Source organism: Pan paniscus, chromosome 11 (assembly GCF_029289425.2).
Source record: "Pan paniscus chromosome 11, NHGRI_mPanPan1-v2.0_pri, whole genome shotgun sequence".
NCBI classification, from domain to species: domain Eukaryota; kingdom Metazoa; phylum Chordata; class Mammalia; order Primates; family Hominidae; genus Pan; species Pan paniscus.
The window spans coordinates 39,610,505-39,627,325 of NC_073260.2; the positions used below are offsets into that span (position 1 = coordinate 39,610,505).

Below are 16,821 nucleotides of genomic sequence, written 5' to 3' on the forward strand. Positions count from 1 at the left end.
AGGGAACCTGAAAAACGTTTGAAAGCCAACCACTGTGGGGAACCCCCTGTTTACTGCAGGAAAGGAGAGTGATCTGAATGAAACCATTTCCTGCCCCACTTCACCGCCTAGTTTTTCATGAGGGGGTACAGAGAGGAGGAGGACAAAGAAAAAAAGAATGAGAAAAAAAAAAGCCATGTTTGTGCAAACCACCAATACTATCCAGATTCTTAATACTTTTCCTGGAAGCAAGCCTAGTTAAACTTCTAAGATGCCATTTCCTTTTCATGAGCTCTCTGTGGTTTAAGAAAAGACAGTTTTGGGATGAATTTTGTAATGTAAATAGCCCAGCTGATACTCCACAATCACCATTTATGATCAACGAAGCTTATTCAGAAGTCAAGATCCATGGCAGCTCATATTCAAATGGAAATTAATATTCACAGCAATGCACACTGTTTCCCAGGCATTGCCTTTTCTGCCATTTCCTGATATTTTCACACTTATCAAACCCACTTTCAACCAGTAAGTCACAAAGAGAGTGTTTGTTGTAAGGTCCAGAAATGAGAGAAGAGGGCTTATTTTTGTTGTAGGCTAAAACCACAGCAGGAATGAGGGCAGGAACAGGAGCTACCTGGTCGGGGAGGCCCAAAGACACCACTGTAGAGCACTTGGTCTATTGTAAGTGCTTGTTAAGTGCAGCTTAATTACTTTAATATCACTATCCTCCTTTGAGCCTCTCTCTTAAGCATCCAAGGAGACTGTCACCAAACATACTGCCTTCTAAAGCCACCACCTGTTTCCTCATGCCACTGAGTTTGATGCTTCCAAGGGGTAGGGGAAGGCATATGCCTAACTTGAGGGAATCTGTCACTATCACTCCAAGGGGGACCATAGGTGAATTCAGAGTTGCCTATCCTGAATCCAGTTTGGTTACATCACCAACTAAATTTTCTGTAATCCTCACTGCTGCCCTATGACATAGACATTGTTATCCCCATTTTACAAATGGGGAAACTGAATTTCAGAGAACTGAAATGTGTTCCCCAATAGCGCCTACTTATTAAACATAGGACTGAAGATTAAAATCTAGGCGTGCTCGATTCCAAAGTCCATGCTATTTCTGCCATGCCAAACTGCCTGCTCCCCCAGCCAATCTCCACATAAATGGGCAGCGGGCTGAGCAGCTGTAACTGCAGGGAATAGAACAAATGGGATGCAGAAAGAGGACCAGCACCACCCTTCTACTAATTTCTACTTTGTATTCTCTGCACTGAACTGCCCAGTCTCTCCAGGTTGGGTCTTCCTGGCACCCACACGTCCTGGCCTCTTAGATATCTGTCAATTTCCATTTAAAGAGTGAAACAAAGATGTGGCCTTCAGGGATGGACCCTCCTCTTGAATCATGGCTCTCACACCTGGACTGGCCTTTTTCCTCTTAGATTCTTTCTCACTCTAATCTGTGCCCAAAACGCACTGACAGGGTAAATCTTTCTAAAACGCAAACCTGACCATCAAGCTCCTTTGGACAAAACCTGTGGATCCTCGTTGTGCTCAAGATAAACTCTGCTCCCCTCACCTAGGCGTGGAAGGTTCTTTATGTCCCGCCCCACCCTGACCTATCAGACCAGTCACATCTCCTGTCACTCTAATTTTCAGCTGTTTCCTTTCTGAAACTTAGCCATATTTTCAATGGCTTTTGGCAAATGTTTATGCCTGGATTCTCACTTTTTCCATTTTAGCCTGGAGACATTCTCTGCACTTACAAAGGACCAGCTCCTGTGATCTCTTCTGAGAAGACCACCCCCACCTGCTGTCTCTGAGCACTTTGAACTCACTCCCTGGTCTCCATGGTGGCGCTCAACACCTTGCATCACATGTGGTACTTTGCATGTCTATGTCCTCTAGGGATGTGTGTTATCATCTCTGAAAACCCAATGACATGCAGCACGGTGCCTAGGTCAGTGAATATTTGTTGATTGACTAGACTCAACACTCGTTGCCATGGAGATGAAGCAATGTACTGCTTTTACTTGTAGGAATCCAAAGCTGGATCTAGTTTTTTGTTTTTGTCTTTTTAAAATGAACTAAACTCCATACTTTCTAGTTTTGAATGTTTAACTGACGTAGGAATTGCTGAATGGTTTTGAAATTGAACTAAAGAGCTTTAGTTCAAAGGCAGCCTTGAACCAGTTTCCTTCCAGTCCTGATGAAGTAATATGCTTGTGCCTTAAATCTGTTTATTTTCTTCAGATGCTCCAGTATGCCATTTGAAAGCCTTCCAAATGGAATCCATACTCTTTGAGACTGCCTTGGTTTTTGTTTCGTTAATGGCTCTCTTGGAAGTCTAGCAGCCCCATTAAAAAAAAAAAGTGAGTTTCTCATCCTGGACCAAAGACCAGGAGGAAGTCAGTTTCCATTTGGAATACTGAAGGAACAGCTACTGTCTGAATCCTCATTGCAGCCATACCATTTGCTTGTCTTTACCTGCATGTCAACCATCAAATGATGAACCAGCTTAGCCTCTTAAGGCACAGACACATCTAACCTTAGCTAATAGGAGATATCCCAAGAAATGCAAGTAAACAATGCTTGGGCAAACCAATGCACATTTCCAGTGAAACAGAAAGAAGGGGCCATCTGTACCAGAGGATGCATTTGATGCTCTGGAAACTCACCACCTGCCTGAGAAACATGTTTTCTATAGCCAAGAGCATATTATTCTGATCTTGAACTCTCAGTTCAACAGCCAAGCCTGTGCTTGTGTCTGACCAAAAGGTCAAGGATGAGCCCCTCATTTGGCCACTTCTGGAGCCCCCACCCTCTGTCACCACCTCCCCAGGCCCCAGTCTGACCAGAAAGAATGAGGTCTAACAGGAAACTCTCCCCCGGGGCAAAGGGAGCTGGGGCAAGGGCCTCCATGGCCACAGGGAGATGATATTCTTTCCTTTGCCCAACACGCACCTTTCTCCATCCCACCCCACCTTGGGATCCTTTATCTCCCAAAAGATAGAAAGAGAGAGATCTATAGAGGGAGACAGGCATAAATCAAATATCTTTTATGTTTGTGGTTAAAAAACTGCTGAGTTGGCTGGGTGTGGTGGCTCACGCCAGGAATCCCAGCACTTGGGGTGCCAAGGCGGGTAGATCAATTGAGGTCAGGAGTTCGAGACCAGCCTGGCCAGCATGATGAAATCCCATCTCTACTAAAGATACAAAAATTAGCCGGGCATGGTGGCAGGTACCTGTAATCCCAGCTACTCAGGAGGGTGAGATAGGAGAATTGCTTGGACCCAGGAGGCAGAGGTTGCAGTAAACCTAGATCACATCATTGCACTCCAGCCTGGGCGACAGAGTGAGACTCCATCTCAAAAATAATGATAATAAAATTTTAAAAATAAAAATAAAAAACTGCTGAGTTGAACCATTTTTGCTTTTTCTCAGTCCTTTGCCAATCGAAGTTATTAAATCAAGTTGTATTTGATATGTCTATAGTGTTTTGGTTTTACTTTAGGTCGCTAGCCAAGAACTGGGGACAGGGGAAACCTCATCACCTCTGCTCCACAGGAATGGGCTGGGTTAGGTAATCTCCCTAGGAAAGGCTTTGTAACAAGAACACTGAACCAGTCTGGGCAACAGGGTGAAACAGGGCTACAAAACAGGACAAACGTGTGGTGGCATGTGCCTATAGTCCTAGCTACTCAGGAGGCTGAAGTGGGAGGATCACTTGAGTCCAGATGGTCGAGGCTACACTAGGCCATGATCACACCACTGCTCTCTAGCCTGTGTGACAGAGCAAGACCCTGTCTCAAAACAAACAAACCCTGAAGCAGCTAGTCCCACTGTCCACAGATCTCTAGTAGGAAGTTAGATTTTCATATATTGGGCTTACTGACAATGATAATTCAATAGACTATGGATCCTCTTTACTAGAAGTTTATGACAACAAATTATAGATGCATGTTTCTTTGCTTAAACTAGGTTAAACTTAACAGATTTCAGAAGAATGGTAGTCATTTTCCCACTTTTCTGGTGTGCGTAGTGGTCAAGGCCAGATTCCACCATAACAAAGGGAAGGAGAGAAATGAGGATGCGGTTTTGGCAAGGTGGTGCTTACCTGTGATCATGCTCAGTGCTGACAGGCAGGCTAAGGCTTGGATATCAAGGTTCAGGCTCTGCAAATTTAAGGAAAAGTCTTTAATAGAGTCGAGCCACTCCCCAAATCCACGAAGGCACTGAAGTCGATGCAGGACAAGTCCATTGCAGAACACAAACTTATCTTCAGCAGTGTTTGACCTGGGAGGTGAGAGGAAGACAAACATTAAACAGGTCTGTCCACTCTGTCCAACATGATAACATTATGACACACAGGCACCCAGACAGCCATGGGGCAGCATTGGGACCCCAGTGTGGTGCTATGAAGCATGCCAGATACCCACAATGAATAAGACTATGTTCTCTGGGATAACCAACTAGCACCACTTGTCTATGCTAATGTCTTTGGTGAACATCAGCCCAGGGGAAGATATGGGCTGTGGCACCTGCTGTCTTATTACTAGAATCAATTACTGGCTTTCCTTGGGACAGGAAATGGGGGAGCAGGCACTCATGGGTTCCAGAGATGAAGCCCAGTGCACCCCTCTCTCAGCAATGAACATGAGACTGTTCCCTCCAGGGCTCCTGAGACAGGGCTTGTCCTTGATTTTCTTAAATGTTAAAAACTGCCAAGGCCTGAGGCTAGACACTACAATTCCATTGTGCAGACTTTAAAAATACCAAGTCCCTGGCCAGGTGCGATGCCTCACGCCTGCAAGCCCAGCACTTTGGGAGGCCAAGGCGGGTGGATCATCTGAGGTCAGGAGTTTGAGACCAGCTTGGGCAACATAGTGAAACCCAATCTCTACTAAAAATACAAAAATTAGCCAGGCTAGGTGGTGTGCACCTGTAGTCCCAGCTACTCAGGAGCTTGAGGCAGGAGGATCACTTGAACCTGGGAGGCGGAGGTTGCAGTGAGCCAAGATCGTGCCACTGCACTCCAGCCTGGGTGACAGAGTGGGACTCTGTCTCAAAACAAAACAAAACAAAAATCAAGTCCCTGTAAGTGCCAGAAGTCTATCACAAATTAAAGGGTGGCCTAACATAAAACAAGTCCTTATTTTGTATTACCTTCTCTGCTTTTAACATTGGGGCTGCAGAGGGCTATTTCTAAATCTGTCCTGATAGTTTATATTATGTCCATCATCATCTCATTCTTCTTTCATGATAGGTGCCCTGGAACTTCCAGGTGGACATGATGACTTGGGGTGTGGCTTTGGGTGCTCCTTAAATCTCTCTGGACTTCTTTTTCCTTATTTATAAAACAAAAATTCTAATTGCTACCTCCTAAGATTGTTGAGGGAATTAAATAAAAGAAAGGATTTGAAAGCCCATGCATGGTGCCCAGTACACAGGATGGTTCGACAAATATTGGGTATAACAAGTAAGGGGCTGAATTATATGTGGTTCTTCCTTTAATCTTAGATTTCCTTTAACTTTCAAATCTTTTGCCACGTATGTATCTATCTTGGCCTGTTGTATTCACAAGTCAAATATCTCTTTGTGCTTCTTGGATGAACAGCTTCATTCATTCCTTCACTCAGCCAAGTGTCTACTGAGCATGAAGTATGTATTATTCCTGGAGCCAGGCACTGGGAGAAAACATGGTGAATAGGACATATATGGCACCTGCCTGCATGGAGCTTACAGTCTACTTAATCCTTTGTTGCATGCCTAATAGATGACAGTCACATTGCTGGCTCAGCTCTGGTGTACACTAGATTGGCTACAAATTAAGCTATTACTGGCACTCTAGTTGTAACTCCACCCCATCTCTCCTACTGATCCCTCCACAGAAGGCATACACAGGACAGAATGATTTAGTCTCAGAGTATAAAACATGGACCCTGATGACATCAGAATCATTAAAGCATATGTTAAAAATGCAGATTTCTGGACTTCTTCCACAGTCTACCAAACCAAAATAGATGGCAATGAGGCCTGGCAATCTGCACTTTAAAAATTAAACAGGAGTTTCTGGTAGTGATATGAAATTGGGGAGGTGATGGCAGGAAAGAGAAAGAGGGGAAAGATGGATTTTTCTGATAATATTTGGTAAAAAGTTGGTATCATCTCCTAAAAATATATAACTGAAAGGAAGCAAGGAAGATGGAGTTAAACAGGCTATTTGTGAATAAAAACAATAATAAAATAAACTTTAAAAAATCTACATGTGGAACTTACTAGAGGAGCTTAGATCCAAGGTTCTATGTTTTTGAAAAATCACTTTTCCTTTTTGTGTTTGGCGTCACTGAGTATGATAGGATGGACTAAATCTTTCTATCTAAGAGTGTTCTCTTGGAATAAAACTGGGGGTTGAGAAGGTGTGGGAACTCTTTAGGGCCCCATCAGGTGTGCTAGAATAGTAACTTGTTAAACAGAAACCCACGAGGTAAATACAATGTTCCAAAGCAAACACTTGCTGCCAGGAAATAGCTTATGCACTATGAGAATCTTTCGAGAATCATAGAATGTTGGAGCTGCAAGGGACCTCAAGAGATCATCAAATCCAACCTCTTCCTTTTAAGGAGGATGGAATTGAACTTCCCGTCAGGCAAGTGACCTGCTCAGGGTGTGACAGCAAGTCCACATTAGAACTGGGACTAGAACCCACGGGTCCTGGTGGCAAGCCTAGTGCTCCCTCCGTGACTCGCTGCTCAGTCTTTTTAGTGCCTGATCATATTTCACATTTGCTTCTTGAGGAAACGTTTCACCAATGATTCAGTTACAAACACAGAAGGTTTCAGGCTTCTTCAAAGGACGTAGACTGAAGATAAAATAGTAGTAATTACCTGATGGAAAGTCTGAGGACAAACAGCTCCAAAAAGGCTGATTCAATAAGTAATGTCTGATCTTCTTTGGGGAGATCAGTAAATCCCGGAATCTTTTCTGCCCAGCTTCTGGATACATCAATGGAGGCTGTCAGGAGGTTGTAGAATTGTTGCACATGCTCAGCATCTGTGCCTGCAGCAGCCTGGTCAGTGGGACAGTACTAGAATGCAAACCAGAGAGAGCAGCATTATCCTGCTTCAGTGGGGATGATGGCATCACTTGCAAACAGGCCCTTCCAAGACCATCAATGCCTAAATTCTTACTTTTAGGTGTTACAGTTTATAAAACCCCTTCACATTCACAGTCTCATGTGATTCTCACAATGGCCCTGTGATACAAATACAGCAAATTTTATCGTTATCACTTAATAGACAAGGAAATTTGCTTAAGCCGAATTGGCAAAGTGGTTTTCACCCTTGACTGTGCAGTGCAATCACCTGGGGAGCTTGAAGAAACAACTCTTGTCTGGGTCCTGCGCCTAGAGATTCTCATTTAATTGGTCTGGGGTGGAGCCCAGGGGTTAAGAATTTTAAAAGCTCCCCAGGTGACTCCAAAGTGGAGTAGCCCAATTGAGAACTACTGCCCCAGGAGTTTGTGTCCAAGTAGATCTCAAGGGTCTACTCATTTCACTATAGCACAGCTGTCTCCCCATGAGATGCTAAATTAACCCAGTGGTTCTCAAAGTGTGGTCTCCAGACTGGCAGCATCAGCAACACCCAGGAATGTGTTAGAAGTGATAATTTCGGCCTGGGCGGTGGCTCATGCCTGTAATTCCACCACTTTGGGAGGCTGGGAGGGGGGTGGTGGTGAATCACCTGAGGTCAGGAGTTCGAGACCAGCCTGGCCAACATGGTGAAACCCCATCTCCACTAAAAATATAAAAATTAGCTGGGTGTGGTGGCATGTGCCTGTAATCCCAGCTACTTGGGAGGCTGAGGCACGAGAATCGCTTGAACCTGGAAGGTGGAGGTTGCAGTGAGCCAAGATCGTGCCACTGCACTCCAGCATGGGTGCCAGAGTGGCACTCTGTCTCAAAAAAAAAAAAATGACAATCTCAGGCCCTACCACAGACCTACTGAATTAGAAACTCTGGGGGTAGACACAGCAAACATAAAAAAAAAATTTTTTTTGTAGAAATGGGGGCGTGGGTTGGGGGTGGGTATCACTATGTTGCTCAGGTTGGTCTTGATTTCCTAGACTCAAGCAATTCTTCTGTCTCAGCCTCCCGAAGTACTGGGATTACAGGCATAAGACACCGTGCCTGGCCCACCAAACTGTCTTATCAAGATCTCCAGGTGATTCTCATACACAATGAAGTTTGAGAATCGCAGAAATAATCAACAAGAGAAAGAATGATTTTTGCTGGCTGTTGATGGATTTCTGTGAGATAAAACAAACCAGGAAGTGGTGGAAAGAGAGGTCTCTTTGGCAGAACCCAGGCAGCTGTGTGCCATCAGACTCAGGACTTGTGGCTATTTAAGTTAATAAAAACTAAATGAAATTAAAAATTCAGTTCCTCAGTCATGTTAGCCATATTTCAAGTGTTCAATGGCCAAATGTGGGATAGAACATTTCCATCACTGAGGGGAGGTCTATTGGACAGCATGGATCTAGAGAGTCCGAAGAGCAGAACGATATAAGTAGGAATAAAGTTTTCACCCAGCTTTCAGAAATTCTGGTGGAACCAGAGTTTTTCTTGAATCACCGGAGGAAAGACTTTTCTGCTGCAAGCAGGAAGACTGACACAGCAAGATACTAATCAAGGGACAGCCAACAACACAGAGATTTAAGAGATACACAGAAACACGTAAATAGGCACATCATTTCCTTCACATTAACATGGCTGTGCATCATTTTGCATTCCTTTTCTGAACTGATCCTCATGGGTAGGGATTTTAATCTTTATTTTACAGGTGAGAAAACTGAGGCTCAGAGAAGCTAAGAGATTTTCTCAAGTTACACAACCAATAGTGGTACAGCCAGGACTTATGCTGACCCTGTGATTTCAAGTTTTACCCCTCCTAGCTATTAAGTATGTCTGATGTTACTAGCTGGTGGGATCTTTTTTTTTTTTTTGAGATGGTGTCTTGCTCTGTCGCCCAGGCTGGGGTGCAGTGGCACGATCTTGGCTCACTGAAACCTCCACCTCCTGGGTTCAAGCGATTCCGTGCCTCAGCCTCCCGAGTAGCTGGAACTACAGGTGTGTGCTACCATGCCTGGCTAACTTTTGTATTTTTAGTAGAGACAGGGTTTCACCATGTTGGCCAAGCTGGTCTCAAACTCCTGACCTCAAGTGATCCACCTGCCTTGGCCTCCTGAAGTGCTGGGATTACAGGCGTGAGCCACCGCGTCTGGCCTATGAAATCTTTAAAAAGCATTTTGCTTTACTCTCACTGGAGCTCTCCAGGTATGTATTCATTGGTCCTATGTTTCTGTCAACAGTACAGTGACTGGCACATAATTATACCTCAATAAATAACTGTTGAATATTTTTTCAATGAAAGAATAGTCAGAAGAGTGCTTAGGTTTGCTGTAATATCCTAACCTGGTTGGAGAAGAAACAGCTAATAAGCAACTAGGTGCTTACTGTGGAGCTACCTGGGTGAGAGGAAATGAGACGCTTATTTAATTGGGTCTTTTTTTCTTTGTGTTTTCCCAAGAAGCAGTATTAAATAACTAAAAAAAAAAAAAAAAAAAAAAAAAATCAGAGAGTCCAGCTACTTTAATCTCAATTTTGTTCTGGCCCCTAATATGGGAAATAATGTAGGATCATTTTGCTTTTATGAGCCTCAGCTTTCTACTCTGTAAAATGGGGATACCTTCCTCAAAAAAAATTTTTTTTTGAGACAGGGTCTCGCTCTGTTCCTCAGGCTGGAGTGCAGTGGTGTGATCAGGGCTCACTACAGCCTCGACTTCCCCAGCTGAGGCGATCCTCCCACGTCAGCCTCTTGAGTAGCTGGGACCACAGGCAGGAACCACCACGCCCATCTAATTTTTTCTATTTTTTGTAGAGGCAGTGTCTCTATATTGCCTAGGCTGGTCTTGAACTCCTATATTGCCTAGGCAGGTCTTGAACTCCCATATTGCCTACACTGGTCTTGAACTCCTGGGCTTAAACGATCCGCCTGGCTGGACCTCCCTACAATCTCTGCTGGGATTACCATGTGTACCATCCCTGGCCTTCCTCAAAATTTTGTTGTGATGATTAAATGTGATAACATATGTAAAGGGCCTGATATATAGTACATGATTAACAAATGACAGTGATGATACTGATAACAGTTATGATGTCTGAAATAATCACCATCCCTCAGCTTCCATATTTATGAAATGGAATGGGTTGAAGTAGAAAGTTTTTGACTTTCAGCCCTGATGTTCTAAGATCCTATAACATCTGGTCCAGTTCAGAGCCCTGGCTTCTCTGTTCCCAACAATCCTACACAATGCCTGGGATTCTATGAAGTCCTGAATATTCTGTGTTGTAATAGACCATGGGAGCAAAGTCCAGGAGAAGGAAGCATGGCGGCACGATCCTATGTCATAGACACTTGCCACTACCTCCTCCTTTTTTTTTTTTTTTTTTTTTTGGAGACGGAGTCTTGCTCTGTTGCCAGGCTGGAGTACAGTGGCATGATTTTGGCTCACTGCAACCTCTGCCTCCCGGGTTCAAGCGAGTCTCCTGCCTCAGCCTCCCGAGTAGCTGGGACTACAGGCGCACACCAACACGCCCAGCTAATTTTTGTATTTTTAGTAGAGACAGGGTTTTACCATGTTGGACAGGATGGTCTCTAACTCCTGACCTTGTGATCCACCTGCCTTGGCCTCCCAAAGTGCTGGAATTACAGGCGTCAGCCACCGCGCCCCACCAGCACACAGACTCTTAACTGGAAGAGAGTGGGGAAAAGGGAATTAACTTTCCTCTTTTTTATTTTCTCCTTATTTATGAATTTATTTAATAATTCCACAGGCTCTCCAAGAGCAGAATGAAATTCAGGGCAGATCCTCCCTTTCAAAAGCTGAGGGAGCTACTTGTGAAACTCCCAAATGAGTGGGAGTAAAGGAAAGTGTGTTGGACCAAGCAGCAGGTCATGGGGTCCTCATCCAGGCTCTGCGCTGACTTGCTGTGCAGTTCTAGACAAGGCATTTAACCTCTCTGAGTCAGTTTCAGCCTCTGGAACAGGAATAAAGTGGACTACCTGATCCCTAAGATTACTTCTGGCTCTTGCATTAAATGATTCTAAATATTGCTAAATCACACCAGGTATGATGTTATTGCTTGGAACTTGACACTGATTCAGCATTATTTTGTTTTAAAATAGTGGGAGAGAGAAAAAGACTAAAGAATGAATAGTTTCCCCTGAGAATGGATCTGACAGCTACCTCCTGCACTGACTCCCCTGAATCCATGGCTCACAACTCAACAATCTCTCTGCTTCCAATATTTGTTCAGAATCCATCAAAGTGTGTAGCTTTCACCCAGGGTCCTCTGCAGGCTTCTGCTCCTGCTGGGCTCACATTTCATGCCTTCTGCACACAGGGAAGTGAAGTCCCTGCCCACCCTGTGTGTGTACTTTTCTCCAATGGAGCCCAGCAAGAAGGAAAGCCAGCCGGCCCAGCCTGCCAGGCTCCAGCCAGATCCTCTGGGCTTCACCTGCAGTGGTTTTGGTCCAAGTCTCAGAATTTTGGAGCCAAAGTGAATTCAGCCTGAGCCACCAGTAACTTGGGGGTGACTGGAGGGTCAGCATCCAATGCTGGAGGAAAAGAAAAATCTCCTCTATTGGACATAAGATGTAAAGGAACGGAACAAAACGTTTTAGATTTTTTCTCTGCCTGGGCTACCAGTTTAGGAAAACCTCACCCAATGAATACTGGTCCTAGAGTTGGAAGGACTGGACTCCCAGCTCTGTGTCTCTGCTGCCCTACATTGATTGCTCTGTCTCTGGGCTAAGTAGGTTTGGGGTTTGACAAAGAAAATCTAGAAATATTTGCTTACTGATCATGCCAATTGAACATAGGTCAAATGCAAAAAGATTTTTTTAAATGAACTTTTTTCCTGTTTATACTAATTTTTTTCCACCCTATAGGGGTTATTGATCTGTCAGAACTCTGGCTTTCTCACTAGTCAAAGACACAGTATTACATTTACTGACAGCCAATGCCTAAGGAAGGTTTCTCTAAAGCACCTAGAATGGGAATCTAGAGCTGCAAACAACAGCAATGGATATTATGTAAGCTAAAATGGGTCTGTGTGTTTCATATGGCAGTAACACAGCTATACAAGTCAGACTTCAGCAATAGCCCAGGCCCCAAATGAGATATTTGTGTGGAAATTAAGTGAGACCCATGGAAAACACCACCCCTCAAAAATTAGTGATGTGAGGCTTTAATAGCAGAGTGGAATCTAATATTTACTCTATCTCACTTTCAGCCCTGGCTAAATATGTAGAGTATGCTAAGGACACGTTTTTCTCCCCTTAAAATGTTACTTTTCTCAACTATAGCTCTAAAAATTTTAGATGTGATCATTGTATAAGTCAAACTATGTATACATATTCTTAGGTTCTTACACTTTAAAAAGTGACATTTTAAAAATTGGCAATGAATATATTTTCCCCCCAGTTTTTTCTTTTCTGATCTAACTCTATGCCCCCACTCCAAAAAGCAAAAAGCAAAAAATTCCTCTCCTCCCACCAATGACATCACTGCAATTGTATATTTGTTTACTCTTTTTCTCCTTTACTGGTACGTAAGGTTCATGTGGATAAGGGCTTTGTCTTGTTCAGCAACGTGTCCATTGCCCTGGAACAGTGCCTACTACCTAGCAGCCATTCAGTAAGTATTTGTTAAATGAATTGATTGCTTTCAGGAAAATTTATATCTCTATTGCTCATCCCTTCTCAACCCCAGGAAAAGCTGGAAAATTCAAGGTAAAATTGAGTTGTTATTATAAACTATATCAATGGTTCTCAAACCTTAGTGTGCCAAAGAATCATCCAATGGCACTTTTTAAAGTACAGATTTTTGCCTGCCTCTCCTTCTTCCCAGTTCTGATTCAGTATGTCTGAGTGGGTATGGCCTGGGAATCTGCATTTTAAAGCAAACACCCCACCTCTTTCTCGTAGGAGCGGTCTGGGCACCATGTTTTAGGAAATGCTGACCTGTACTCATAGTGGAACTATAGCAGTTATTAATATTATGGTCAGAGTATCAGGGAATGAGAAGCCTGGAGGAGATAATGGGAATGAATTTAGCTTAATCTCTTTACCATTTGGATCAGGAAACTGGCCCACAGAGGGGCAGGAACTGGCGTGAAATCATCTGGTGAATTGGTAACAATTTGAGAGGGTCTTCTGAGATGCTTCATGAAACCACTCTTTTTGCAGCTTCATTCTGTTTACCTTGTAGATCTAACGTGTCTTAAGCCACATTGTTTCATAGGCTATCTTGTGAACACATTTAAATGCCATTTGCTGGTGCCTGGTTTTATCTGAGCAGCACCTCTCGTATTTGCAAGTCTGTTACTCCGTTAAGTGGCACTGATTACCAGAAAACATCCTAGTATGCTGAAAAATACTTGAAATGATCAACTAATGAGGACACTAAGTATGTTTTCTCATTAGTAATTATGCAGGCTCTGAAGTTAATCCCAGTATCTATACATACTTGTATTGCTAAATTAAAAGCAACTGTGGTGCAGAGAACAGAAACATTTTGAGGAGAGACAAATCAAACGTGACATGTTTTGACTGCACTGATGTACAATGATCTGAGCTCACTTCTGAGGGAGAGAAGTTTGGCCCAAAGGAGAACTGAAGGTCCCAGAGCCAGGAATGCTTCACAGAACTCAGGAGCTCTTTCTGGCCTCTAAAACATTCATTTCCTCTGTGACTTGGAACAAAACCCCTCCGCCTCCCATTCCCACAAATGGAGAAAACTGCTCACTTACTACCTTAAAGGAACACATGCTAGTACATGAAGATTAAAACATACTGGGCTGGCAACACATTTCCTCCTTTCTCTATTGACCTGACTCACTGGGGGAAGCTAGCATCTTTAATAAATTGTAGGGCTCAAATCAACTCTCAAACTTGACAGGGCAAATTCTTATTTATAATGTAATAAATTATGGATACACACTGAAACACTGCTAAGGAGTGGGATCGGGCAGCTATAAATGAAGTAGAGACTTTCATTTTTCATTTTATCCACTTGTAAATGGTTGCCTTTAAAAAAAAACCCCAATGGATATATATTACTATTATTGTAATTTAAAAATATTTAATAAAGTTTATATGTTCAAAAATATAATAAATTGTCATTAAATAGAAGTGACAGTATGATGAAATAGAAACCTATTGAGTGATGAGATCTGGATTTTGTCCTCTACTCTGTCACCGACATTAGGCAAGCCAGTTAATCCCTTTAAACCTTAATTTACTCTTCTGAAAATATGGGACTTGGATTAGATGATCCCAAGGTCACTCCAGTTTTATGAATTTGTATATGTAAAACTTTAAGAAGGAAGGTATTATGAAAATCGAATTTCAGTGAATGACATTATTAAGGAAATTACTCAAACCATAAATAATACCACACAGAGCTGGAGTCTTAAGTGAAATTATGTAAGAATATATGTGATGGTCAGCAAAGGAAACAATTTAAAAAGTGAAATACTACAGAATGGGAGAAAATTTTGCAAACTATCCATCCGACAAGGGATTAATAACCAGAATATATAAGGAATTCAACTCAATAGCAGAAAAAAAATCTATTTAAAAATAGATTAAAAACCTAAATAGACATTTTTCAAAACAAGACAGAAATAGCCAACAGGTATGTTTAAAAATGCTCAACATCACAAATCAACAGGAAGATGCAAATCCAAACCACAAGGACATATCATCTCACCCCAGAATGATTATTATTAAAAAGACAAAAAATAAATGCTGGTGAGGATGTAGAGAAAGGGGAGCGCTCATATACTGCTGATGGGAATGTAAATTAGTATAGCCATTATGGAAAACAGTATGGGGGTTCCCCAAAAAGCTAAAACTAAAACTACCTTAATTACTCCCTGTGTTGATGAACTCACACTTCCACAGCAGCTAGTATGGCCAACACTTGTTATCAGACAAGTGAGCGGGAAGAGGCCCCCCTCCTCTCTCTAGATCTGTCTTTGGGAGAATAGTTCTTTTTGCCATAGGGCAAAAGAGTGACCCAATTTCACCAAATCTTTTCCCTTCTTGCCTACATATTTCTGTTTCCCCCAATCATCCATTACAAGTTCCCAGAAACAGTAAATCCCAGCTTAGAACTGGATCTACGAAGAACAGTCTGACAGGACAGAGTCCATGCAACCATCATCAACTTGGGTCTGCCCATACTCCTACTACTGCAGCTGAAGGTAATGTGGCATTCCTCCCTTCTACCACACACGTTCTTTGTTGGTTCATTTTGAGTGTATATGGAATAAACTCCCCAGATCTTCTTAACATGAACCACTTTGCCAAGGCTCTCCCATTTGTTTAAATTCTAAATGCTGAGCTTCAGATTTATTTTTGTTAACTTTCTTTGTGATGGTTTCAGCCCTTCCTGTTCCAACCTGTCGAGATCACTCTGAATGTTGATACTGACATCCATCATATTAGCGATCCCTCCCAGCTTTCTGTCATTTGCAAATGTGATCAGCATGCTCTTATGCTTTCATCCAAGTTTTTGATGAAAACTCACTGTATTTTTAAAAAGTCTTTTAATTTAGTTGATTTGGGTCCAATTTTTGATAATTGTGTAATGCTATCTAAAAGCAGGGGAATCCAAGTTATGAGGTTCAACCTGATTCCAAAATAATGCAATTAAAATAAATATGCTTTGCAAAATTGAGCCAGGCCCCAAAGGTAGTACCAATGTGACCCAGGCTCTGGCATGGTCAATCTGCTATTTTGGACAAAGCTAACAATTAAATTGGATAAATGTTTGTTGATGAGGATGATGACTCTAGACTAACAGACTGAATGGTGCAGAGGCAAGCAAACACACTAGATTGATTTTTCAGTGTGGGGACAGTTCCCAGCTGGGACAACTCAAAGTGCTGGGAAAGGTTTGCCATTGAATGACTAATTAGGCCATGTAGACTGATAATTGGATAATTTGGGGCCAAAAAATTACTTTTGAGGCCTAAATTATCTGTACTGACCATCTATTGTGCTTTCAAATGCCCTGGAGCAATGTCAGATTGTGTGCTATAGCCTTAGCCTAGGCAGTGCTAAGAAGCTTCACTAATTCAGATGAACTGCCTTTGGAGAGGCCAGGGTGCTTCTGGGAGGAGAACTCTTCATTCCTGAATACTTTTCTAGCACCCACTCTCACTGGAACCAGAGAGGCAGTGAAGCTTGGTATTTAGGAGCCTAGATTTTAGGTTCAATACACTTGGCTCTTAATATACTTGGCTCCTAATTCTGTCTCTGCTGCATATTAGCTCAGTGACCTTGGGCAAGTCAGCCCTTTAGCCTCTCCCAGTTTAAATTTCCTTATCTGTGAAATAGAGATCATAATACTTATCTTTAGAGTGTTCTGCATGATACCTAATGTGTAGTGTTCATGCTCATTAGGACATTGAACAAATGGCAGAGTAAGAAAGTTTGGCCAAGGAAATAACATACAGGGCACTGTGCTAAAGCTTTGACAAGTATAATTGTTAATTAATCTTCACGAACAACCCCAGGAAGTAGATATTACTATTACCCCACAACACAGAGGAGAAAACTGAGGCATCAAAGGGTGTAATCAGTTGCTCAAGGTCACTTAGCTAGTAAAGGACAGTGTTGGGATTTTCATCTAGGCCCGCATGATTCCAAAGAAGCCTAAACTGTTAACTTAGTCTTATTATTCTGCTTTATTCTCTTACACTATTATTTG

General features: G+C 42.5%; 1 protein-coding gene and 1 long non-coding RNA gene across 4 annotated transcripts in view; one reads left to right on the forward strand and one right to left on the reverse strand.

Moving 5' to 3' along the window:
* The window catches only part of LOC134728530 (uncharacterized), a 56,415-nt gene extending 53,025 nt beyond the window's left edge, over nt 1-3,390 (forward strand). Inside the window, exon 3 of the long non-coding RNA XR_010109019.1 lies at nt 1,722-3,390. This is a non-coding gene — a long non-coding RNA (uncharacterized LOC134728530). The remainder of the gene's footprint in view (nt 1-1,721) is intronic.
* NR4A3 (nuclear receptor subfamily 4 group A member 3) overlaps nt 1-16,821 on the reverse strand; it is a 43,154-nt gene that overhangs the window by 13,310 nt on the left and 13,023 nt on the right. For all 3 annotated transcript variants that reach the window (XM_034967874.3, XM_055117813.2, XM_063593947.1), the window contains 2 exons: nt 6,867-7,066; nt 4,097-4,275 (listed from right to left, as the gene is read on the reverse strand). In XM_034967874.3, coding sequence (XP_034823765.1) covers nt 4,097-4,275; nt 6,867-7,066 — 379 coding nt within the window. The remainder of the gene's footprint in view (nt 1-4,096; nt 4,276-6,866; nt 7,067-16,821) is intronic.